General features: G+C 48.7%; 2 protein-coding genes across 15 annotated transcripts in view; one reads left to right on the forward strand and one right to left on the reverse strand.

The window, feature by feature from the left end:
* LOC144826403 (uncharacterized) overlaps positions 1 to 2,515 on the forward strand; it is a gene marked incomplete at its 5' end in the record, with an annotated part of 32,427 nt that extends 29,912 nt beyond the window's left edge. The window contains one exon of the mRNA XM_078684716.1: positions 2,462 to 2,515. Within this exon, the coding sequence (XP_078540842.1) occupies positions 2,462 to 2,515 (54 nt within the window). The remainder of the gene's footprint in view (positions 1 to 2,461) is intronic.
* CAPRIN1 (cell cycle associated protein 1) overlaps positions 1 to 26,441 on the reverse strand; it is a 568,063-nt gene that overhangs the window by 458,234 nt on the left and 83,388 nt on the right. For all 14 annotated transcript variants that reach the window (XR_013609671.1, XR_013609672.1, XR_013609670.1 and 11 more), the window contains exons 4-5: positions 24,455 to 24,541; positions 2,906 to 3,144 (exon numbers count right to left, since the gene is read on the reverse strand). Coding sequence is in view for 11 of the 14 variants with exons in the window: in XM_078684260.1 (XP_078540386.1) it covers positions 2,906 to 3,144; positions 24,455 to 24,541 (326 nt within the window). In the remaining 3 variants the exon portion in view is untranslated. The remainder of the gene's footprint in view (positions 1 to 2,905; positions 3,145 to 24,454; positions 24,542 to 26,441) is intronic.

Below are 26,441 nucleotides of genomic sequence, written 5' to 3' on the forward strand. Positions count from 1 at the left end.
GAGAGCGAGCGAGAGCGAGTGAGTGAGAGCGAGTGAGAGCGAGTGAGAGCGAGTGAGTGAGAGCGAGAGCGAGTGAGAGAGCGAGAGCGAGTGAGAGAGCGAGAGCGAGTGAGAGAGCGAGAGCGAGTGAGAGCGAGTGAGAGCGAGTGAGAGCGAGTGAGAGCGAGTGAGAGCGAGTGAGAGCGAGTGAGAGCGGGAGAGCGGGAGAGCGGGAGAGCGCGCGAGAGAGCGAGCGCGAGGGAGCGAGCGCGAGGGAGAGAGCGCGAGGGAGAGAGCGCGAGGGAGAGAGCGCGAGGGAGAGAGCGCGAGGGAGAGAGCGCGAGGGAGAGAGCGCGAGGGAGAGAGCGCGAGGGAGAGAGCGCGAGGGAGAGAGCGCGAGGGAGAGAGCGCGAGGGAGAGAGCGCGAGGGAGAGAGCGCGAGGGAGAGAGCGCGAGGGAGAGAGCGCGAGGGAGAGAGCGCGAGGGAGAGAGCGCGAGGGAGAGAGCGCGAGGGAGAGAGCGCGAGGGAGAGAGCGCGAGGGAGAGAGCGCGAGGGAGAGAGCGCGCGGGAGAGAGCGCGCGCGAGAGAGCGCGCGCGAGAGAGCGCGCGCGAGAGAGAGAGAGAGAGAGCGCGCGCGCGAGAGAGAGCGCGAGGAGACTGGTATTACTTCAGCACATTGATGGAAAACCTTAGAGATGTCAATAAAGGGACCGTCACCTGGGTGTATTTTTTTCTTTAACAGAGATGAGCCCGCTTTCAGCAACCCACTGTCAAGGTATAGACAGCCTGATCTTCAAAACCTTTGAGTTCAGCTACGACCATCACCTTGATTAACACCAGAGGTTAACTAGGAAGGACAAAGTGCTACGTGTATTTCCTTGATTAGCACAATCATCTCCACTGCTGAATATCTCAATCTAGCAAGAAACAGTCCTGCCACTCAAAAGAAATTGTGTATAAACCCAAAACAAAATAACACCAAAAAAACACTTTTTGGGGCAAATTATAGACTAAATTCTAAACTGCTAGTCTCAGACAATGTTTTGGCTCAATTATGGATATCCAAATAAAGATCTGTACACAGTCACTGCATTTCCGACAACATTTAGACCTTCACATAGGACAAAGCACTCTACTAGGCTTCTATCAGGACGACTGACAACTGTGCTTGGCCATATGTGCTCTAGTTGGTCCATAGTGCAGTATAGTATCTTAAAATTTTGAAAGATCATCTTTAAGTGCATTAATAAACAAACCCTGGCAAAGCAGGTAGGTCTGTATTGGCCATCTGCACATTAGCGTTTTCCATGCTTGTTTTGACATGGTTTTTGGGGGGGTAGATGGGATGTATTTCTGGGGAGGCTGCCAAGCCCTTAATCTAAAATTGGCTAAACACAAGCATTTTAGGTCACAAAAAAATCGTCATAGTAGTCACTGGCATGTAGGGGACTTTATGTGTATATGTGCTCTTTGTGACAGGGCAGAATGCCGTCACTCACAGTCATATTAATTAGCTAATGGCTGTAGTGGCTGCCCCATTGCCCCATTCCGTAGTGAGCAGAATAAAAAATGTAAATGGCAATAACAGACCAACTGATGACTTAAAGCCCTTGTAAGTAGGCTATACCTATAATTTCAGTAAAATCAAAAAGGTCTTGGTTGAAGTCATAACTTAAAAAACAGAATTACCTTCAGGAAAAGGTTACCTTACATCAGTTACACAAGTAAAAAAAAAAAAAAAAAAAGGAGCCAAGATCATCCATGAGCCAATATTAAAGTAACTGTTATAGCCTTTTCAGTATTGGCTTCTCTCATTACAAAAGGCCATCGAGGCTCACTGTTCAGGGTACAGAAGTTGGCTTAACCATGTAACAAAGCTTCAAAGATGTATTTCTAGGATTTGAGGGGAGAATTGCTAATTGCATAAGCAGATTAAGGTCAACTCAGACAAGTTAGAAGAGTAGATGCAGACATGTTTAAATTATTTGTAAACATTTTTACAAATGTTGCCCTGAACCGTGAGTGGGGTATTTGATCAGTTGTGCAAACCACAATGACTGCAAAGCAGCAGAGAAGAAAATACATTGGAATAGTGTACTGAAGACTGATATCGCCCAAAATATAAATGGAGGAATAGAATAAAGTATAATTTCATATCCGGTTTTAAGCAAAACCAAGGCAGTGGCATTTTTGCACGACGAATTATCAAGTAGACCATGCTAACACTGGGTGAAAGTTAAATCTTTGTGGTTACAAATTCTATTGGTGTTCAATAAATAGCATTAGTATTGAACTGGCTGGGGACGTGCAGTAGCCTTATTTAATATTGTGCAGTAGATTAATTTATCTGTAGACAATATACACTTTTTTAGGGTAATCAAATGATCATGTAAGATCTGTCAAGGTGTGGTGTCCAGTGCATGCTTTTATCTTCCAAAGGTATAATGTACCGTAGAGCAAACTACTTGTCCTTTAATTCAGTTCTTCACGATGCATCAAACGCTGTACCCCAAAAAGGAGAAGCAGCACCTTTGAAGTAGACATACAGACAAAACAGTGATGTCAGCAGGCTAGTGTGCGTGCGCCATAAATTGTAGAGGACTGCCTGTGCAATTAGAGTGGGAATGCGTAAAACTGCAACAAACCAACCTGCTGGTGATCTACATACTACTGAGGAGATCCTCAATGGAGGGAGGCGGGCAATTAACTGATCAAGGTTCCCATTCTGACAATGGGTTAGGATTAAAGAATTAAATGAAGTTCCAGTGCTGGCGAAATAAGGACTTGCATTCCTAAACTAAATTGAAACCACGCACCAATAAAGACTAAATGGATGGACCCCAGAATCCATCTGCATTTATTCGTTGTAGTGTAACGGGTGAATCACAGCTTAAAAGGCAGATCAGCTCAGTATTCATAACATACCTTCGATGTGGATCTCTGTCTGGCTCTACTAGCTTATAGAAATCATCCAGCAAAGACAGTTCCTCTTCGGTCAAAACAGGCACTCCACTTAATCCTTGCTTCAACTCTGTACGTACTTCATCGTCCCCCAACTTATCCAAAATAAACTGGAGTTCCAGTACAGTTTTTAAGCGCTTTTGTTCCAGTTCTTCCCTCATAAGCTGATCTCTGCGTGCTGCTTTCTTGATCGATTTCTGGATCTGTTGGAATTGAAAAGAGAATAAGTGGTCATTAACTTGCCAGCAACAAAGAATGGTGGTGTGCTCTACATGACTAAAACGAACTAAAATTAACATTTCTACAAATGCTGCAACACATTTTCTGTTGTACAGTGGTACACTTTGAGGACTACAAGTCTACGTATATATGCCATTCAAAGAAATCAAGGCTCTAAATTGCCTATTAAGCTAGACAAAGTTATTCGCGGTTTAATTTCTCTCCATCTCTTTTGTAGTCGCCACACTGATTTTCTGCATAATAGAAAGAACACAATCAGACCTAAATTGACTTCTATAACAGAATCCTTCCAAACATTCCTGCGATTTTTATACATAATCTTATCAGAAGTGAGTACTAATAGTAACTCCCAAATTCTTAGTTCTACAGTCCTTTCAGTGATCCATCTGGGACTAACTTCCATTGAAGAATTACCAAAGTAGGTGCCCCAGTGTAGGACGCTGGGTTTCTATTGCAGCAACCCCCCACTTTTTGCCAGACTACTGATGTACTTAGACTTGATGTGCCCTGCCAATCATGTTCCCAGGGCCGGAGTTCTTTCCTAAAACTGTACCTTTGTACCCCCAACTTGCACCTCTCTGCCACCATGCAAGTCTCTTGTAAAAGGTACCATGGGTATTGGGACACCCTTAGAGGTCCTGTACCATAACACACACCCACACACTGCCATAGCAGGGTGCATATTTTGGGTAGAGAAAACTAAAGACTCGACATGGAAAAGGTCTGTGCCATGCCTGCAACCGCCTGCCTATGGTATTAGAAATCACCCCTCTAGCGGTGTGCACTACACCACTGGTGAGGGTGCCGTTGCAAGGGCACTGTACCCCTACTGTGTCTAAGTCCATTCTGAGACAATGGAAGTGCAGTAAAGCCCCCTCCTTGCATTATCTGACACCTTGCATCATCGAACACCTAGCGACCCTTGACCCGGTTAGGCAGGTCGTGGACGCGCCGCTGGCGCGCCTAAGGCAAGCCCGTCTGCGCCTGGACTGCGCCCAGCGCCAGAACCCCTGGCCCCCGCGAACGCCACGACGCCCGACTCCGCTACCATGCCAACAACCTCCACGCACTCAACACCGGACGAGAACACACCTGCTACCAGGCCACCTCAAAGCGCACCCAAGGACCCTTCACCTGTCGGTACTGCAGCTTCACCAGCATCCGCCCCACCGAACCTCCACCTCAAGAACAACACCAACTTCACCACCCTGATCGCCAACCTCGGACTCAAACAGATCGTCACAACACCCACCCACGCCGCTGGCCACACGCTTGACCCCCATCTTCTCCGCAAGCTCCCACGTCTCCTTCAACCACACCACCAAACTCCACTGGACTGCACTCCACCTTCAGGAAGCCCACCACGCACCCCTGCACCCAACAGATGCTTCATCGTTGCTGGAGCAAAGTCTCCGAAGACTAGCTAACTACCACCCTCGCCCAGTGCCCACCTGCCGACCCCACCAACCCCAACACCACCCCCTGTAACTTAAGACAAAGGGTCAACGACCACGTGAACAACTACGCCCGCTCAAGAAACCCTCCAACAGCCACACCAGCAAGCAAGCCATCTGGTTCACCGAAGACCTCCAGGCCTCCAAACGAACATGCCGTAAACTGGAGAAGAACTGGCTCCGCAAACGAACACCGGACAGCTACCCGCACCCCGTAAACACCAACACCTCATCAAATCCGCCAAAAGGGCCACATTCAAAGACCGCCTTGATAAAAACGCACACAACAGCATTGAACTCTTCAACATTGTGAAGGAACTCTCCAACCCCAGCTCCAACACCAACGACATCCCACCTTCGCAAGACCTGAGCGACTCGCTGGCCACCTTCTTCCACCGCAAGATCACCGACATCCACAACAGCTTAAACATCACGACCGTCCGACCACTACTGAGACTTCGACCTCCACAACCACCTCCCACACCAACCGCCTGCTCGCCTGGACCACCATCAACGAGGAAGACACCAGCAAGATCATGAACAACATCCACTCTAGATCACCGTTACACCCATGCCCACACCACATCTTCAACAAAGCCATCACACCCCATCTCAGCTAAGTCATCAACATCTCCGAGACAGCAACCTTCCCTGAAAGCTGGAAGTACGCCGAGATCAACGCCTTACTCAAGAAACCCATAGCGGACCACAAGAATTTCCGGCCCATCTCTCTGCTCCCGTTCCAGGCGAAGGTCATCGAGAAAACAGTCAAACAATTGACCCGCTACCTCTAGGAGATCAGCATCCTGGACCCGTTCCAGTCCGGGTTCCGCAGCAACCACATCACCGAAACCAACCTCATTGCCGCCACCGTCAGCAGGACCCTGCTAGACAACGGAGACACAGCGGCCGTCATCCTCCTGGACCTGTCAGCCGCCTTCAACACGATCTGCCACCAAACCTTATGAGCACGCCTACACGACGCCGGGATCCGAGAAAAGGTCCTGGACGGGACCACATCCTTCCTCTCCGGCAGAACACAGAGCACCCCCCCCCCCCCTTCCGCTCCGAAGCCACCGAGATAATCTGCGGCATACCCCAGGGCTCATCCCAATGCTTTTCAACATCGACATGGCACCTTTCGCCCACGTCGCCCAACAGCACAACCTCAACATCATCTCCTACGCTGATGACACCCAGCTGATACTCTCCCTCAGCAAAGACCCTCACACCACCAAAACCGACCTCCATGAAGGAATGAAGGCAGACGCCGAATGGATGAGAAACAGTCGACTGAAGCTGAACTCTGACAAGACGGAGGTCCTCATCCTCTGATCCACCCCCGCGGCCTGGGACTACTCCTGGTGGCCGACCACGCTAGGAACAGCCCCAAAACCCACGCACGCAACCTAGGGGTCATCCTAGACTATACCGTCTCCATGACTAAGCAGGTCAACGCAGTCTCCTCCTCCTGCTTCAAAACCCTCCGCAGGATCTACAAGTGGATCCCCACAGAAACAAGAAGAACAGTCACCCAGGCTCTCGTCAGCAGCAGGTTGTACTACGGAAATGTCCTCTACGCAGGAACCTCGGCCAAACTCCTAAGACTGCTGCAAAGCATCCAGAAAGACTCTGCACGTCTGATCCTAGACATCCCTCGCAGCAGCCACATTACACCCCACATGAGACCTGCACTGGCTCCCCGTCAACCAGAGGATAACCTTCAAGCTCCTCACCCACGCACACAAAGCGCTCCACAACACCGGAACAGCATACCTGAGACGACTCCGCTTCTACACCCCCCACCCGCCAGCCTTGCCCTCGCAACAGTCCCCGCATCCAAAGAACGACTTCTGGCAGCAGATCCTTCTCCCACCTCGCCACCAAGACCTGGAACACCCTCTCCACCCACCTACGGCAGACCCAGGACCTGCTGACCTTCAGACCTGGCTCTTCGAGCAGCAGCAGCAGCCCTCTGATCCCACCGCTACCCCTCTCAATCCAAACAACCGACTAACCTATCCACCGCTCAAATTACATTCATATTTCACTATACTAATTCAACACTATTCCTTTATGGGTTTCGGAGTAGCGTGCTACTCGCCAAAAAAGCGCTTCAACACCCTATCAGGGATAACAAGCGCTATATAAAAGGCACATTTTTCCCTTTTCCATCCCTCCGCTATGCATCTCAATCCAAATAACTGACTAACCTATCCACCACTCAAATTACTTTCACATCTCACTATATTAATTCAACACCAATCTGTTATGGGTTCGGGAGTAGCGTGCTACTAGACGAAAAAGCGCTTCAATGCCTTTTCACAGGTAGTAAGCACTATATAAATGCAATTGCAGTACAATACAATGAACAGTATGTGGTCTGGGAGTTTGTCATTACAAACTCCACAGCTCCATAATGGCTTTACTGAAATCTGTAAGTTTGGTAACAAACTTCTCAGCATAATATACTCGCACTGATAGTCTGGGATTTATTATACCAAGCTTTAAAAAATGACCAGCCTCTGGTGAGTTCCCAAACGGGTACAAACCAGACTGCCTACCTTTGGAGTTCTACTGGACTGTTCACACGGTACCTCATTTTGGTATTGTATATACAGAGCCAGCTTCCTCCACCAAATACCTTACACTCCCCTAATTTGAGTATTTAGGTGGCACTCCAGGCACTCTGATTCGTTGGACATAAGAAGAGTACAAAGAAGAGCGGAGAAAGCGAGAACTGAGGACCAGCTGCAGACTTATTGGTGCCCAACCCTACCTGCACCTGTCCAAGAGTCACGACAAACCGACTTGTCCTGCCACTGTGCATCTGCCAGGAACTCCCAACCCCCCCCCCCCCCCGACCCCCTAACCCCAGTTCCACTGATGCAGCAGTCACCCAGAAAGAAGTAATCTTGCTCCAGAAGGTCAGATTCATCTCCCCACTAAGTGAAAAGACACCAGGACCAACTGGAGACGTACAGCACCAATACTTGGGATACAAGACCCCTTGCAGCAACCAAAGCATGTTTCACTCTAATCCGGACTCAAACTACTAAGAGCAAACAGCCGTTGAGAAGCATCAGCACCGCATAAACTCGCTGTGAGAGTGGACCAGCTGTCCTGATTTTTGTCCCCTCAACCGGCAAGACTGACAGCCGTGAGTGCCCGTCACGCACAAGTACAGGTGACCCAACCACTTTCCACCAGAGCGCCGAAGCCCGCGTTCCAGAGAACGGACTGCTTCCCTGCTCCTAGGGCCCTCACAAACCAAGCCACCCATTCAGCGCTCCCGTACTTGTCCCCAAGAACCCCTCTGCAGCCGGTCAGCTGCCCACCCCATTCTTTTGGATAGGGGGCAAAGCTGCAAATCTGACTGACCCCTATGCACCCAGATGCTCCAGGGCAGGTAAAAAACTAACTTTTGGTGTGTAGGTAGCTGGCTCTATATAGGGTATGCCACTAGGTGGTTATACTGTGCAGAGTAAAGAGGTTACCTAAGTGTACAGGGCTCAATGTGAAACCCAAAGTGCAGTCAATGCATTCCTATGAAGTTAACGGTTTGCAGGTAAGTATTTGTCAATGTTCCCCCAGGTTTAAGGATGCACTCTTGAAACACCTTCTGTGGCACTAGGGTGGCTAGGTGCTGAGGCCCAATGTTAATTAATGGGGAGATAGGGGCCGTCCGGTTGGTGGTTGCTTGCAAGCAGGCCACTAGGTTGTGAGAGCAAAGCGCCTGCTGTTAGGCTCAGGGCAAAGGGGGATCCGAGTTTGCTCCCAAAATACAGCCACAGTGGCGGCAGATGCAGGGTGCTGTTTTGGAGTCTGGTGCCTTGTTCATTTCAACAGGGATTCTCCAGTTTCAACAAAGACTGCAGGTTCGGGGATGTAGATCTTCTGGAGGAGATCACCGGTTGGAGAGGTAAGTTGGGATGCCTGGGGATGCTGGTACCCCATCGGTTGGGCCACCCAAGGCCGTGGGACTTCGGGTGCAGGGGTGTCTTTAATAGCCGGGTATTATCTCTGGTCATAGTCCGAAAGGATCCTCACCTGAGGGGTGGGGTTGACAGATATGGGCACACCTTCTGAGCTGGCTAATTCTTCCCGGCGGTCATCCCGGCGAAAAGGAGGGGGGACAGGAAGGGGCGCCTGAGAGGCTGGGGGTTGCAGTACCGGTCGCGGTCTGAAGGATCCTCATCTGAGGGTTGGCAGAGTTGGGCTGGCTTATTTTTCCAGCCTGTGTTCCCGGCGAAAAGGAGGGGAGACAGGAAGTGGGCCTGCACCCGATAGAGTCTGGGAGGTTGCAATACAAAGGCTCCCCAGATGGCTCTTTCTGGCCTGGGGGGAAGGTTGAGCCCCAAGTCCGAGGAAAGGCTCTGTTTCTGGGCTCAGGGAGCGAAGGCACCCACCGAAGGGGTCCAGAAATATGTCTTGTGGTGGCAGGCTGGTGTGGAACAGTTAGGGATCCCACCAGAGGGGCATCTCTAAGTTGCCCTCGAGTGCATTTTTCATTAAATCCCACACTGGCATCAGAGTGGGTTTAATGTGCTCAGAAGTTTGATACCAAACTTCCCAGTTTTCAGTTAAGCAATTATGGTGAAGTGGAGTTCGTAATGGCAAACTCCCAGCACTATATACTCTTGATGGCAGTACTGCACTTTCAATGTCTAAGAATTGCCTAAGACACTGTAGGGTACAGGGCTCGTGCACATGTACCTTCACCACTGGTATAGTGCACCCAGCTAGAGGGGTGGCTGACCTGTGTCAGGGCAGTGGGTTGTAGGCATGTCACACAGGGATGTGTGCCATGTCGACTTCACTTTGTTCTGCACCAATATATACAGCCTGCAATGGGGGGTGGGGGGGTGGAGTGAGTGAGAGAGAGAGAGAGAGAGAGAGAGAGAGAGAGAGAGAGAACGGGGCCTCCAAGGGTAGCACAATAAGGGTTGTAGCCCTTAGAGGACTTCCCTGGACACAGTGTCTTTGGTACCCACGGTACCTTTTACAAGTGACTGACATGTAGCCAGAGGTGTGCCAATTGGGGTGCCAAGGTACAGATTTTGGGAAAGATCACAGGCCCTGGGCACCTGATTTGACAGGGACACAGGGAACTTCAAGCCACAGTGCATCAGTAGTCTTACAAAGTGTGTGTAAGTGTGTAAGTGTGTAATGGCAAAAGAAACACAGCCTCCTATAGTTGCTTTTTTTGAAGTTCTTGCTTTCGCAGCTCTTCAGTCCCTTTGGTTGGCAGGGTCCGCTTCTCTGGTGCCAGGGGCTCCCCTACAAAATGAATGTATAGGCATGGGGGAGGGGAGGGGGTAGTGTAGTAACATCTGTTTTCAATGAAGCCATCATGTAGCTGGGGACCTCATTTTCACCAGGGTCCAGCACATGTTCTTAACAAGCATTTGCAATGCAATAGGTCTCACATTTGCAAGTGTTTAAGCTATTGGCATTGTAAATGGCAATGCCTTTTATTTATGTTTTAAAAATCAACTCCTAAACAAAAGGAATTGTTATTTACAATGCCAATGGCTCAAACTCTCGTAAATGCGAGATCTATTGCATTGCAAATGTTTGATTTGGTTTAGTGCCCAAGTTGTCTATCACTATAAACCTCATTTACACCTTGTATCTGATTCCATTAGCATCTAGGCATCACACAAGCATATATTATCATGGTTATTATGCCGCATCAACTCACCCACAATCTGGGAAAAATTAACCCCACATGGCAGGAGTTTAGGGGGTTGGTCCTGTAGTCAAACCCTATGGCGGTTAGTATGATAAAAGGTAAAACAAAACCATTGGCCAGTACCCAGTTCCTAGTATCAGCTTCTTAATATGTGCGACCTGGAAAGGAAATTCCACTTATTTCATCCAGGGTACTTCCCCACCAATGCACCCACTGTGCTCTGCTCTCCCCGGCTTTGTGGCAGTGTATTCAGGCAGAGAGCATGTTTTTATCTTCGTTGCACGGCTGCTTTTGATTACAGCTAATTGCGATGTGAGCAGCCTGAAGGTGCGTTAATCGTATGCACCTGTCTTCATGGCACATGTACTATGGGCGACACGGACAAGCTGGATGGCCCCCGTGTATTTGAAATTCCAGTGCTTTGCATACTGGGGTGGCCGATGGCTACAGGAATAGTCCAAAGGAGACTATGAACTACATAAGCCCTCTAGGATCCCTTGTTCAGGAAATTTGGATTGTTTTAAAAGTGTGTTTGTTCTTTTTGAAAGTTTTATCAGTAAGCTGTTATTGTGTACTGAGAGACAATGCTTATGAAATGGATTTTATTAAAAAGGGTGTTATTAAAAGGAGTAAACCATCCCGGAGCAAGGAGAAGTGCAGATCCTAAGCGGGAGGAAATCAGCACACACCGGTATAGTGTGGAAGCCAATTTACCGCACTGTGTGGGGTCGGCTGGGCTGGGGGAGGCAGCTACATATTGTTTGCCTTTATGGCTCACTATCTATATTACGTGCAACTCCCAAATCCCCATTGTATAAACTCTTTATTCAAAAAGTCAAGGCGGACACATACTAAATCAGGCTCCCCTGTCTGGCAAACAATAAGAGTTGCGCTCTCCAGCGTGCTCGCCCTTCTTGTGCTCACACAAACCCACAATCCGGTTTCCTTTTGTGTTCCGGCACCCCCCCACCCCCAAAGGTAAATCCACTTGCACCTCGCGCACTGATTGTCCCGACGACATATCTGGAGCGTGTTAGTTGAAAACAAAACAATCCTGCCAGCTCAACTCCCAGACCCTTTCCGTTCACAAGGGGGTTAAACAGATTAACGATGGGACACAGACAGGGGCAAATATTCTAAAGAGAAAACACCACGGTAAATAATGAATAAAGTTAAACATTCATACGAGAGACCTAAATATAACAACTAGCCAAGGCCTCCGACGCTCTTTCTAGAGTTTATCTGCTATCAGCCCCTGCACTGGGCTGGTGCCCCGATTGGCCTGACCCGCCGTCAGTCAGGAGACCGGTCTCGTGCAGCCAGGCTGCTCTTCCGGTGGGAGGGAGAAGCCGCTGATGGAGAGCTAGAGGCAGGTGGAGCGCGGCGCTGCGAGAAAGCTGGGGACGAGCAGGCTGTCCAGGGACCAGGAGGCGCGCCACTCTGTGGGGCTCGCAGGTCGGACCTTAACCTCTGCCCGGTTGTGGAAGGAGAGTACTGGGGGAGGTGCCAGAGCAAGGACGAGAAGGGCACGGCAAGCGGTTAACAGGGACAGCTACAGGTGTGAAGCACCGGGAGATACCACTCCTAAATAGAAGGGGGAGGGGAGCGGGCGAGGGTGATCAATACCGCTGAGAGGGCTGGATGTGTAGGGGACATGACAGCTGGTGGAAAGAGTAACCTACTGGATCACATGCAGGGCCCCGGATGAATACAACATGGAGCGTGCCGCACTTGGAGCGTGCGTGCGCATTACAAAATATGAAAGTGAAAATAACATGAAGCTTGCGATGACGGAAGAGAGATGTGCACATGTTCACGGGCGCACACACCGACCCCAATCTCCAGCCCTGCGTGTGCCCCGGTCTGTACCACTTGAGAGGCAAGTCGATAACAATAGATCTCGCTGGCAACAGCCCTTTCACGCTGCATCGCCATGCAAGACCTAAAAATGGCTTCCCTGATCACTTGTACGGGCAGCAATTGTAGTGACCAGCACTGGGCATATCTGCTCTTGTAGTACAGAGCGCCCTGCTTTCAGACTAAGGCCTGCTGTAAAGGTGACTCGCTTAAGCTGCATTCAATCACATGCAAATATGGTACACAGGGTTATGTGCCATATCATGTGTTCACTTATATCTGCATCATAACACATAGCCTGCATTGGCGTTTGTGGGTGCTTGGTGAGGGGTCCCTTCGGGTGGCACAATATGTGCTGCAGCCCTTAGGGACACACTTTAGTACCTCGAGCCCCAGTACAAGATGTACCATTTACTAGGGACTACGATCTTTCACAAAACTGCAATTGTACCCAAATTGACAATACCTTTAGCACCCTCTGTCACTGGGGACCTGGTTAGCAGGATCCAGTACTCTTCCAGTTAAAATCACATTAAATACCAGTCAAAAGAGGGAGTGACCATGTCAAAAAGGGGCACTTTCCTACAATGTCTAGTTTTGTTACTAGATATTGCAAGTGAACAGGAGAGCCATCTTAAGGTAAGTACTTGGCACTTGTCAAAACGAGATCCCCAGCTACATAATGGCTTCACTGAAACATATGGTGTTTGGTATCAAATACTTCGTCTTAATAAAGCCACACTGATTTCAGTTATGGATTTATTAATATCTGCACTCAGAGGGTACCTTAGAGGTACTTCCCCCTGAAGCCTACTAGTCCTCTAATGTGCGGATTAGTGGCTGGCTGGACAAGACCAGTCAGACTAGTTTCTGACCCCTTAAGAGGTGAGAGTACCGCTCTCCGGGGTCATGAATAATGCCTGCTTGGGCAGGAAGTATTCATACCTCCTCCAGTTGGAAGGCTAGTAAATCAGTGCATCAAGGCCAGAGGCTTCAAAGCCTCTGCCGACTTAGATATGCATTCCTGGCTTCCCCCAGAGCTTTATGATGCCACTCCCTGCTACGAGGTCCACTTGGCACCAGGACAGGTGGGAAATTAGATAGTCAGGAGGAGTGTTGCACTGCCAGTGAGGATGAACTTAGTTTTGCCTTCAGCAGGTGCGTGAGATATATCTTAGCACAGTTGATTCCCTGGTCATCTACTTGTGTAGCTTTTTCTTGCTGCACCATTGTGTAAACCTCTTCCATTTTGCCACATAGCACCTTTGTGTGCAAGGTCTCCTTGCCTCTCTTAGTAGCCACAGGGTGCTCTCAGGTAACTTCAGGTGTGCAAACTAGGTCTTCAGGAGCCATGCTTCTAGGCTGAGGCGCTCTGGCTCTGGGTGTAGTAATTCTCCGTTTTGCATGGAGAGTAAGTCTTTCCTTTTCCCGAACTTGTGGGGTGCACCCTGTGCCATTTCCATTATCTGTGAGTACTGGGGTGGCACCAGGATCAGAGTCATGTTGCTGGTTCTGCACTTGTGGAGTACTCTGTGTATCAGTGGTATCGGGGGAAAAGCGTAAGCAATTGTTCGACCAGCTTACCCATAGGGCATTCCCCAGGGATCCTTCCCTTGGTTGCCTGGATGCGAAGTTTCGGCATTTTGCATTCTGGCGTGTTGCAAATAGGTCTATTGTCGGTGTTCCCCACCTTCTGAATAGCCTGCGCATTTCCTGTGTATTGAGCTCCCACTCGTGGGATGCCAATGTCTGTCTGCTGAGCCAGTCTGCTTCCACATTGTCCTTACCTGGTAGGTGTATGGCTAGCAGGTCTATTTTTATTGGGATGGCCCATAATCTGCAGGGCTGATTGTGTTCCTCCCTGCTTGTTGATGTAGAACATCGTTATTGTGTAGTCTGTGTAGATCAACACTCTCTGGTTGTACAGTTTTGTCTGGAAGGCTTTTAGGGCGAGGAACACTGTCTTTAGTTCCAAGTAGTTGATGTGTTTGACGCATCCGCTGGAGTCCATAGACCCCTCACCCTGAGCTTGCTAATGTGTGCTCCCCATCTCTTCTGGGATGCGTCTGTGGTGATGGTCACCGTTGGGGTCGGTGATGTTAAAGGCCTCCCTTCTGTTATGTTCTCCTTGTTCCACCACCACATCTCCTTCGGCGCTGCGTGCGTTACAACCACTAGATCTTCCCAACTTCCTGTAGCTTGACCATTGTTCTTGCAGCCATTCCTGGAATGGTCTCATGTGGAGCCGTACATTTGGGACCAGATGTATGCAGGCGGCCATCATGCCCATGATCTTGCTCGCTGTCCTCACTGTCAGAGCTCGTCCCTTCTGGTAGAGGCGTGTCTCCTTCAGCAGGGCCAGTGTCCTCTTGTCGCTGGGGAACACCATGCTCTGTATCGTGTCGATCTGTGCTCCTAGTAAGATTTTTACTTGCTCTGGTTCCATTGAGGATTTCCCCCAGTGAATGGAGAATCCCAGGTCCACCAGTGTACTTGTCACACGCTGTGCGTGTTCTTTGCATGTCCTGTGTGAGCTTGCCTTTATTAGCCAGTCGTCCAGGTAAGGGTATACATGTATCCCTTCCCTCCTTAGGTGCGCTGCCACTGCTACGAAGCACTTTGTGAAGAACCTTGGCGCGGATTTTAGTCCGAATGCTAGGGCTGTGAACTGGTAGTGATCTTAGTTGATGGTAAATCTCAGTAGATGCTTGTGCTGCCTGTTCATTGGGATGTATAGGTAGGCATCTTTGAGGTCTATGGTGGCCATGAAGTCTCCGTCACTTATCTGAGGAATGACCTCTTGTAGGCACGTCATCTTGAACTTTTGTGTTTTCAGGTACTTGTTTAGGAACCTTTGGTCCAGGATGGGTCTCAGTGTTTCGTCCACCTTTGGTATTCTGGTACTGGTTAGATGGCCTCCTTTTGGAGGAGTTCCTTTGCTTCATTTTTAAGTAGCTCTAGCTCCTTTCCCGACTGCGCCTTTCTTCTTGGTTTCCTGTTTGGCGGTGTCTTTTCCAGTTTTGTGCAGTATCGTACTGTATGATGTTGAGTATTCATTTGTCTGTGGTTGTCTTCTTCCACTCCCAGAAGAAATTACTTAGTCTGCCTCCTACTGGTGTTACATGTTTGTTGAGGTTTTAGCCGTGTAACCCTGTATTCGTCTTGTTGTGCTCCACCTTTGGAGGAGTAGCGTGGGTGGGCACGTATTGCGTGACTGAGTCACTTAAAGGTGGGTTGTTGGCCCCCCTCTTATTTTGCCCACATCTGTTCGCCCTCCCGCGAAAGGACTGGCCCCTTTGCTGTTAGTGCCAGGTTTGTTTTTGATGTCCTTGTTGTGTTTGGCTGTCCCCCTGGTGGGACTGTTGGAAAGTCTGGTGTGACGTTCCTTGCTTGTTTCCCCCTCTTTTGTTCGGTCTCCGCGACGGAGTACCCCTTTTCGTCCCCCTGAACCGTAAGGCCCCCATGGACCTTGCAGTTTGGTTTTCTTTTTTGAGCTGGGTGAGCTTTTCATCAACCGGCGCCCCAAACAGTCCCCATTGAATGGGGTGCTTAGCATTTTGTGCTGCACCTCTGGTTTGAAGCCTGAGATCCTGAGCCAGGCCTGCCTTCTCTCCGTGATTCCCAACATCATCAGCCTGCTGGACGTCTCAGCTCCATCAAAGGCTGTTTTGAGGCAAGAATTTGCCAGATTTTTCCCTTCTTTCACAAGGTGTGAAGCTCTTTGTTGGTACGCGTCTGGGAGGTGCTTAATCAGTTGTACGATCTCGTCCAGAATTTGGTACTAGTGCCTGTTCAGCAGGGCGTTTAAGTTTGCCATGCGCCAGTGGATCGCTGCATTTCTTTCTATCTTCCTTCCAGTTAGGTCCATCCTCCTGCTTTCCTGGTCTTGAGACAGCCCTGATGTTGTTGGTACATTTGTCCTTTTCCTGGCGGTCGCAGCGATAATGGAGTCTGCCGTAACTGATCCTCGGATGTAGGGAGGATCTTTAGAGGAGTGTTTATATTTCTTCTCCGTCCTAGGCGTAACTGACCTGCATGTTGCCGGTTCCTTGAACGCCTCCTTCCCCTGGGCCATGACACTCAAGCATGGGGAGATACTGGCTCCTAGTTTGTGTGGGAAGCAGGGTCTCCAAGAGGAAGTTTGCTTTCGGTTTTTCCTCATCTAGAATGACTCCAAAAGATGTTGCCGCGTTCTTGATGACCATATTGTAGACCCCAATGTCATCTGGCGGCGAAGGCCTCGAAGGGTACGTGTCCACGGCCTCTTCTGGGCTTTCGGTGTCGAGGTCCTGCCACTCCAGGTACTGTGTCCCCAAGGATGCCGAGCCGAGGATCGTCCGCTGATAGTCGTCGCCCTCCTCCTTGTAGTAGAAGGCTTTTTCCTCTGGATGGTCCTAGGTCTCGACGGCGGCTCATCGGCGTCGAAGTCCTCCTCCTCTTCTGCTTCAACGATCAACGTATTTGGCTTCGAGGTAATCGCGTACCTCTTCATCTTTTCGTCGTACTCCTTTCTTTGCAGGATATTATCCATTTTGGCCTCGAGCCGTCTTTTCTTTCTCTCCATTTCGGAAGTCTGCTCGGCGTCGAATGGTTCGGCTGATCTTCGACGTATACATCTATGTCGAAATGGGCTTCAGGTCCTTAGCCGGCGCCGAAGCGACCTTCGGGTCCTTTTCTTTCGAAGTCGAACGTTCCTTTTTGGGGACTTGCTTCGACGACCTTGGATTTTCGCCGGTCTTCGCCGTCTGGGAGTCCTTTTCGAAGGATCCGCTGGGCTGTTCGTCCTTGGATGCAGCTGCGGCCGTCGAGATTTTCGGCGCCAGTGCCCCCTTCGAGGACTTACTCTGTTTGAGAGTCTGACTCAGACTTTCGAGGGTCTGTCGGGGGCTTAGGGGTCATCGACCCTCCTACCTCTTTAGAAGTCTTCTTATCAGTCTCTACGACTGTGTAGTCGTCGTCCTCTCCAGCGACGTGGTCCTCCTTGTCGCCCGAGAGCGCCAGGTTTTGAAGGGACGGTGGTTGTCCCTTGCCTTGCATGTTGTAGTTGGCTCTTCTCTGTCGCTCTCTAACCCAGAGAGTCTTCAGTGTGAAGGTGGAGCAGGCGTTGAAGTCCTTGCTCTTGTGGTCAACCGGTAGGCAGAGGTTACAAACTGGGTGCTGGTCCTTTTGCACGGATTTGTGGTGGCAGTTACGGCAGAATTTAAAAGGTGTCTTGTCCATTTCTTGCGCTCAGGGGGTCCCCTGTGTGCGCATTCTCCGTTGGATGTCGAAGTTATCCTTCTCCTTCGTCGTCCCGGCTCGATGGTTTTGTTCCTAGTCGTCTTCAGTCTTTTCCGTGCAAAATTCGACATTTCTGCGTTTTCTTTCCTCCAAAACTCTGGAGCCCCTCAGGAACGATACAGACCCAACGGCGGAAAAAAGAATCTGAAGATGGCGCCCAAAGGTGGGAGCTTCCGCAGGAAGCGTGCCGACGTCAAAGGAAGTACAACAAAAAGTGGGACGTCAACGCCCAACTGGGCTACAAAAAAAAAAAAAAGACTACGATTCTGGACCCAGCCACTTGACCGCGGAATAATGCACAGCGTAGTGAATACAGAAAGATTCACGCTGCAAAACTGTAGTATCAGACAAAGTTGTAAATTCTGGCTACATTAGGAGAGACTAGAGGTGTGATAGTGTCTACAGTGGCCCCTAGGCAAAATTACATCGGTGAAGGATTCAGGTGAGATTTCTGTACATGGACCATAAAACCCAGCTGATGAAGTAGGTCTATTGTGGTATGAGTTTATTGTGGACCGTTTTGGTAAGTGCTGGCTTTAATGAGCCAGTCGTCTAGGTAGAGGAAGGTGTGATGTTGTCGTCTGAGATGAGATGCAACTACTGCCAGGTATTTGTTAAATAATCCGATAGTAGTAGTCACTTCAAACGGAAGTGCTTCGAATTGGTAATGTTTGCCTGCCATCACAAATCTGAGGTATTTGCGATGAGCTAGATTAATTGGAACATGAAAATATGCATCCTTTAAGTCCAGAGTAGACATAAAATCTCCCTTCTGTAAAAGTGATAGTACTTGTTGAAGGGTTATCATGTAACGTGGAAGAGGTGTGGCGCCGCGGCCAGGGCGACTGACTCCGGAATCTGGGGATCACGGTTCGATCCCCGGCTCCGGCGGCAGGTTAGCCCAGCACCATGTGACTCTGGGCAATAGCTTGCTTAATCTTCCCGACGGCCCCCAGCGCCTAGAGACCCTTACGGGTGATTGTGCGCTTTACAAATGTGGATTATTATTATTATTAAAAGTGCTCCGATAGTATAGACAGGTTTAACTCTGAGATCCAGAATAGGTTTTAAGGAGCCATCTTTTTTAGTAATCAGAAAATAAAGAGTAAACCCCTGTACCTTGGTACTGTAATGGAAATGGTTCTATGACTCCTTTTAAGAAGAGAGAGTGTACTTCTTGTACGAGCTACTGCAAGCGTTCTGGAGACAATTTGTGAGCGAGGCGGAATGTTTGGAGGCCGAGATAAACGCCTTACTGAAGAAACCCGAGGCGGATCCGAGGTACCTCAAGAACTTCCGGCCCATCTCCCTGCTCCCGTTCCTGGCGAAGATCATCGAGAAGACAGTCAACAGACAGCTGACCCTCTACCTCGAGGAGAATAATATCCTGGACCCGTCCCAGTCCGGGTTCCGCAGCAACCACTGTACTGAGACCGCCCTCATCGCCACCACCGATGTCAGGGTCCTGCTGGACAACAGCAAAACCGCGGCCCTCATCCTCTTGGACTTATCAGCTGCCTTCGACATGGTTTGCCACCTCACCCTACGCACATGCCGACCATAATGCAGGGATCAAAGACAAGGCTCTGGAATGGACCACCTCCTTCCTCTCCGGCAGAACCCAATGCATCCGCCTCCCCCCTTTCCGCTCCAAAGCATCCGAGATCATATGTGGCGTACCCCAAGGATCATCCTTCAACCCAACATAGTTAAACATCTACATGGCACCGCTCGCCCATGTCGCCAGACTGCCCAACCTCATCTCCTATGCAGGCGACACCCAGCTGATCCTCTCACTCACCAAGAACCCCCTCACCGCCAAAACCAACCTCCAGGAAGGAATGAAAGCCGTCGCCGAATGGATGATGAACAGCAGTCTGAAGCTGCACTCGGACAAGACAGAGGTCCCCATCCTCTGCTCCACCCACTCAGCCTGGGACGAATCCTGGTGGCCGTCCGAGCAGCACCAACATCCAACGACCACGCCTGCAACCTGGGGTTTATCCTCGACTTAACACTCTCCATGACCAAGCATGTCAACGCAGTCTCATCCTCTTGCTTCAACACCCTCGGCAAGATATACAGATGGATCCCCACCGAAACAAGAACGGTCACCCAGGCCCTCGTCAGCAGCAGGCTGGACTAGGTAAACGCCCTCTACGCAGGAGCCTCGGCCAAACTACAGAAACGACGAAAACACATACAGAACGCCTCTGCTCGCCTGATCCCCGACATCCCGCGCCACAGCCACATCACACCACACCTGAGACCTGCATTGGCTTCCCGTCAACAAGAGGATCACCTACAAGCTCCTCACACAAGGCACTCCACAACAGCGGACCGGAATACCTCAGACGACTCACCTTCTACACTGAACAGACAGCTCCGCTTCGCCAACCTCGCCCTCACCACCGTCCCCCTCACCTGAAGAGCGACCACCAGTGGCAGATCGTTCTCCCACCTCGCCGCCAAGACCTGGAACACCCTCCCCATCCTCCTACGGCAGACACAGGACCTACTAATCTTCAGAAGGCTTCTCAAGACCTGGCTATTCAAGCAGTAGCAGCCCCCCTCCCCGCACCAAGCCGGAAATTCTTAACCAAGCAGGTCTTCTGAGTAAGATGCTAGTGTTGACCTCTCTAGCTGCAGTATCAGCAGCATCTAGAGCACATCTTACAGACTAATTGAAAATAAGCTTTCCCTCATTTACCAAATCGTGCACTATTGCCTTATGCTCATATGGGAGATATTGGAGCAATTACTCCATTTCATCCCAGTGTGCCCGGTCATATCTGGCCAAAAGGCCCAAAGTTTTTGCAATGCACCAGTGATCGGCAGCTTGAGCAGCTATGCGTTTGCCAGAAGCATATATTGGCTTGGATTCTTTGTCTGGAGGAGGAGTATTCTTTGAGGTTTGGGAATAAGCTTGTTTGTATTGGACACTACCAGTCTAGTAGCAAACTGGCCCATAATAAATATTGGATCTGTTGGGGAGGCTTTATATTTATCGACTCAAGATGCATGCACTCACAGGATCTTTAAAAATTTAGTCAGCATGTCTCCTCATACCCTTAAGCATAGGAAGTGTTTGTGTTGACTGGTTTATGAATCCTAATGTCTCATACAATAAATCCTCTTCTATGGGTTCTTTGTGTAGGACCACCCCATTGTATTCTGCAGCCTTGGCAAGGAGTTCCTGATAATGTACATTGTCATCAGTTGGAGATGGCTTGACAGGGTAAAGGACTGGGTTGTCTAAAAGAGGGTAAATTGCGTAATCCTTCCATGGATCTACTGATAAAATGCAAGTCCCCCTCATTAATATTGTCCCCGTCATTTTGTGATTTTTAGAATGCTGAGTAGTGATGTGCAAAGGATTTAAAGTCAGAGAAGAGGGAGGTGGGAGGGATGCTGGTGGTGGTTAAACAGGGCTGGTACCAACAGAGTTCTTTTTTTTTTTTTTTAAAGGGATTTTGTAATGAGCATGCTCATCAGTAAGCTTGTGTTTACGAGGTAGCTTGGTATGAATATGACCAGTTTCCGGGTTAATATAGAGTTTTCGGTTTGAGAAGAATTTGTGATGGCATAAGATTTAAATTTGGATCTAAAGGGACATTTCTGCTTTCGGTGTTTTCGTTGCCGATATGACCAGGCCTTTGGATGCAGAAGATTTCGGCTCCAAATGCAGTTTATTTTTTGGCATGGAGGATTTCGGCTCAGACGGATTTTGACTTAGAACCGGAGGGTTTTGGCTCCAAAGAGGGGTTGTGTCGACTCGGTCCCGAGCCGGAAGGCTAAAATGTGTGTTTCGGAGGGTGTCAGAAATGTCATGACGGGGAAGACCTCGGCCAGAATGCAGAGGTGGGTGCCAAAACCTAAGGTTTTTTGTGAGTGAGTTGATGGGGCAAGGGGTCTTCTGTACTTAGGTCACCTTGTCCCTGGGGACATTCTTCGCTGTGGAGGGCTATCTGAAGCTTCGAATCAGACACGGAGAAGGCCTCTTCCTCCTCCACCGATACACCAATATCTTCTTGCTCGTACTATTCACCGAAGATAACTGGCGTGTCTTTAATGCTTTGACACTGCTTTGCTTGACATCGGGATAGACTACTGCAAAGAGTTTTCTTTGACCAAAACAATCTGCTAGCGTCACAGTCTTCTTTGTGCTCCAGAGACAAGCACAAGTAACACACCTGGTGTGAGTCAGTGCGCAGATAATTTGTGTGGCACTGAGGACAGAATTTGAACCGTGTCCGTTCGATCGACCGAGAGCTGGACGGACGCCGTTGGGCCCGAAGGCGGTCCTCAGAGCTTTCTGAACAAAAAGTAGATTTCGTTGACTTAAACGATACACAGAAGTGGGAAACACGTATGTAACAATATTGTCAAGGGTAGAGAGTATTGCGCACCGAGGGGAACCCGAAGAACGGTTTCGAACCGGAGTGAAGCCAATACACGTACAAATCAGATGGCGCAAAATAACAATTTATTTATAAAGTTTTATATAGCGCGAACTTGACCCTGTCAGAGTGCTTTACATTTAGGATTGTGGTGTTAAAAGTTACATCACTTACAAGAGCATAGTAAGGTACAGTACACAAAAACATTATTGCGAGAATTCATAGGAGGGTGGGGAGGAAGGAGTCATAGCAGGGAGGCTAGGAAGAACTGTGCCCAATGTCCGGCTGGGATGGGGACGGTCAAGTGGGAAAACAGGGCCAATCTCCTCATTAGCAGTCTAGCAGCTCCACTGGGCATCAGCCATGTTGCTCAGGTCTCAGGAAATAAAGTTTGGAGTTGAAAAGTTTTATATAGCGCTGGCTAGACCCGGGGGTATCGGAGCGCTTTCCCAGAGGATTGTTGCATTACAAGTTACATTAGTTACAATAGCGTAGTAAGGTACAGTAAACAAAAAAGAAGTCGCGAGAATCCGTAGGAAAGCAGTGGAGGAAGAACTGTGCCCAATGTCCGGTTGGGTAGGGGATAGTCCAGGGGGAAACCAGGGCCAATCTCCTCAAAAGCGGTCTAGCAGCTCCACCGGGCATCAGCCATGTTGCTCCAGTTTCAGCTTTCAGGAAAACAGTTTTGAATAGATACATAGGCTACAGTAGCATAGTCAGGTAGTGGAAGAGCATGTCCCCACTAGAGGATAAAGGTAAAAGAAGGAGGGGGATAATAAAAAAAAAAAACAGAGGAGCTGGGGCTGCCATTTAGGCTGCTGAGGAAACAAAGGGAGAGGCTGCCATTTTAAGGTCAGGCACGTCAAATCGAGGCCTCTGTATGTCCCTGTGTAGGCGTTGATGCGGTAGTTGGTTTCAGACATGCTGAAGCCCTGCTCGTGAGAGGTATCAGACAGCTCAGACCCCGACGCCATTTAGAAGCAGAGACATGCGAGTTAAAAGCAGCTGTACTTCCTCTTTCTCTGGAAGACGAGGTCAAATTACAGAGGGACTGCAGGAGGATAAACGACTACACAAGTCCTCCACCGAGTAGTCCTTTGCCAAGAACAGAGAAACTAAGAGAAGTATAGCATGTATGTTATGGGTGGTATTAGACCCTAGAGATCGAGCATCTAAACCAGGGAATCCACTGTGATGTGATTAATAGAGCTCTTCAACTCAAAGGGAGAGAGAAGAGTCCCTCTTTCCAAGCCCCTTTCCAGCTATTCCGAGATGCTAATTTCACCGGGAGGCCTGCACTGCCATGATTCTCGTTTCAGCGGAGTGCCAGCTGTCATTTTTAAGTCAGGTATGGGTTCACAATGGTGCTATTTTCATAATGTGGCTTGGCTGGTAGGGGCCCCTATTACATCCGCCATCCTTGGGTACCGCCAGGCCGACGCAACGCTGCTGTATCTCACCTGTTGTAAGGGAAACTCTGTATGTGGCTCCGTGGTCATCAGGGATGCTACCCTCCTTGGTCTTCCGATATGCCGCTCAACTGGTCTCAGCTTACTCCGATGTAAGTACTTCTCCCTTGTTTTTTTGCAGGGGTGGTAACGCCTCTCAACTGCTCAGATTGCACCAAGGGTGCTTAGCAGCGGATTCTTCCTCCTCTGGGCATGGGTGATTGTCATTTTGTGATATTCTGGGTCTGTCCAGCTACGATGCGACTTGGAAAAGGGGTCACGGCCAAATCTAAAGCCCTCTGTGTGGTCACTAGGATTTCAGCAGCTTTGTAATAGCCGGAGGTAAATTCTGGCAATATTGACAAGCCCTAATGCGCTCTGGATGCTGGCGTGGTCCGGGAGCCGAAACACGTATGCTCCTCCATCTGAACTCTTCCTCGGCCGTGCGTCCACATAAAGGAGGAGTCACCTGGAGTCACCTTACCTTATGACTAGGAAATGCTTTTTATAAGAAAAATTACTTCCAAAGATCGGACTCCAACACTAGATAACAGGAGTATGCAAAGCATGTCTATCTACAACACACTTGCCTCGAACATAGACTAAAGACGACGCACCATGTAACAACCGAAGTAAAAGGCCCAGTCCTCATAGGAGGTTACAAATGAAGAAAAGGGGGTACACTAAGGAGGAACTAACAAGCCTAATAAATCAGAAGCCAGAATTTACAAAGGACAATGACCGAAGCCAATGACAAATATAAGCAAAGTGTGTGCAGGCCTCAAGTACATGCTCCAATACAGCATGGCTCGCAGCGCATGCGCTGCCCAGGCTAGACCTAAAAACTGAAATGGTGGTCACATGCTGGGCATGGTGAGATTATGGTTGAATTCATAGCTAGTCTCTACTAACGTAGACTGCCAACAAACAAAGAAAAAAATTCATACTTTAAAAAAAAACTATTATACCCCCAAACCACAAAAGCATATGATTTTGAAAGACACTTTATGCTGTAAAATAAGTTTACTCAAGTACTTTGCTGTACTCATTAGATTCAGTAAAACAAGAAACGAGGTGGACGTTCACATTTGTCCTCCTTGCTCTAAAGCAGATACATATTTAGCCACAATTTAACTTACATCTTGGCTCAGTGACATAAAGTTGCGTTGTAGTTCACGAGCAAATTCCATGTTGCTCATCACTTCCTGGTGCTTTGACAGGGCATCCTGCAGAGAACAAATAGTTGCAAAGTAAGCCAGATATAACAGTGGTAGAAAAACATGCATTATTAAGCCTACTACTGGATTACTGCAGGCCTTTGCGCACACACACATTAGAAAAATCGGCAAACGTAGCCATATGTCCATTGAAAGTTTGATGCATATGAAGTTGAAGTATAGTTAAACATTCGCCAAAGGCGTGAAAAGGCATGACAGGGGTGAGAGTATTAAGAAGAATTTAATTAGCATTGGCATAGCCAATAGGTTTCACCTTTGGGGACCTTATAAGTATTTAGGCATGCAGCACATTATCCTGGGTGCTGCGTAATGTACGGTTATTTCACATGCCACTAGTAGCAGTCACACACATCCAAGGTTCAACTGGTCTCGAGGTAAGGTTGACACTTCCCAGAGCAGGGTAGTGAATTCAGAGTTGTAGAGAAGATGTTTAAACTCTATTATAGCACAGTTTGTCATCAATGAATGCTCAGAATAATGTGTGCGTTTTAGGAAAGCAGTGCCCTTAGCTTTAAAATGTATCACTTGGCCATGTGGTGAGGTAGTGACTTGTTTGTTTCAAATGCGTCATGGTGATCTGAATGCTTGTAGACGCACGGCGAAGCGCTGCCAGTAAAAAGAGACATATCTTGTGACATTCCGGCTTTAGTTATATAGTATATCAGACATGTTTACAGCTGTACTGTTTGCTTAGTCAGCTAAGAACGTAAAGAGATTTCAACTTCAGCTCAGAGTTCTGTAACATATTGGCCGTGTAGGCGCTATGTTACAGACCACAAATAAGTGAAGGTTACCACCCATGAGCTTAAACGCAAGTGGGTTTGTTACAGGGAATTCACACAAAGCTCAATGCAAAGCTAGGCATTATTTCATGCAGTTCCTGAACAACCGCTGTCTTGCTGCTCCAGAGCAAGGTATTCTGGGAAAGTGAGGATTTTGTTATTGGAGGGCAGTAATCAAAATCTAACGGCACTGCTCTTCTGCATACACCCCACTGTTCAACATTGATCATATAGCACTGTATGTCTGCGGCTGACAGACGTTACGTGCTTCGACTCCATTAGCAGAGTTATACGGACACCACAAGCCGTTTACTGAAAAACGCACAGTTTTTGTAAGCATTAGCCAGCAAGACGGATGAGGGGGCTTCCGCACTTGCGGCATAGAAAGAACGCCGGGTTTCCTCATAACGTAATCCTTCTGAGGTCAACCACCTGAGAAACAATATGGGAGACAATCAGCACTTGGACTTTGCAGGGAGTTGTTCTGCTTGAAGGTCACTTATTGCCATGGCTATAATTGGTCTTGTTATTTTATTATTATTGGCAGTAATTGTTCTTTTAATATTAACACGTCATTTGGATTTATCTGTGCATCCCAAGGAGCTGTAAAACAGGAATTCAGAAAGCCTGAAAGTGCTATATGTGTGATTTATAAAAATGACTAATAGTTTGCATGCTCCATTGAAAGGGGCTTCTGCAGCGCCAGCCTATGAGCTGACACTAGCCAGAATATCAGACTTGGAATTGGACATGTTTGAGAAGTTTTCTCCTCATACTCTCTTACTAACCCTTCCAACCAACGTATCGAGAAAAAATGTTTCTTCAGCACAATACAAAGTACTCGAAAACATTATCAATAAATATCAAACATCAAAACGACTGTAATAGAATGTAGAGTTAAAAAACTATCAGTTCACTACAGTAGAAAGCTTTCCCTAAAAGATGTGCACCCCAAATAAGAAGTGTAATACTGAAACATAGCAGCAAACAGAACAAATAGAGAGAAAAAAAAAACTCATTGGTAGCCCGCAGGTTAACAAGTGGAGGAGTGGGAGTGCGGCCGTGAGCACACACAGCGTTTCCCTTGCGGGAGCGAGCAAGGGCAC

The sequence above is a fragment of the Lissotriton helveticus genome, chromosome 3_2 (genome assembly GCF_964261635.1).
Source record: "Lissotriton helveticus chromosome 3_2, aLisHel1.1, whole genome shotgun sequence".
Lineage (NCBI taxonomy): Eukaryota > Metazoa > Chordata > Amphibia > Caudata > Salamandridae > Lissotriton > Lissotriton helveticus.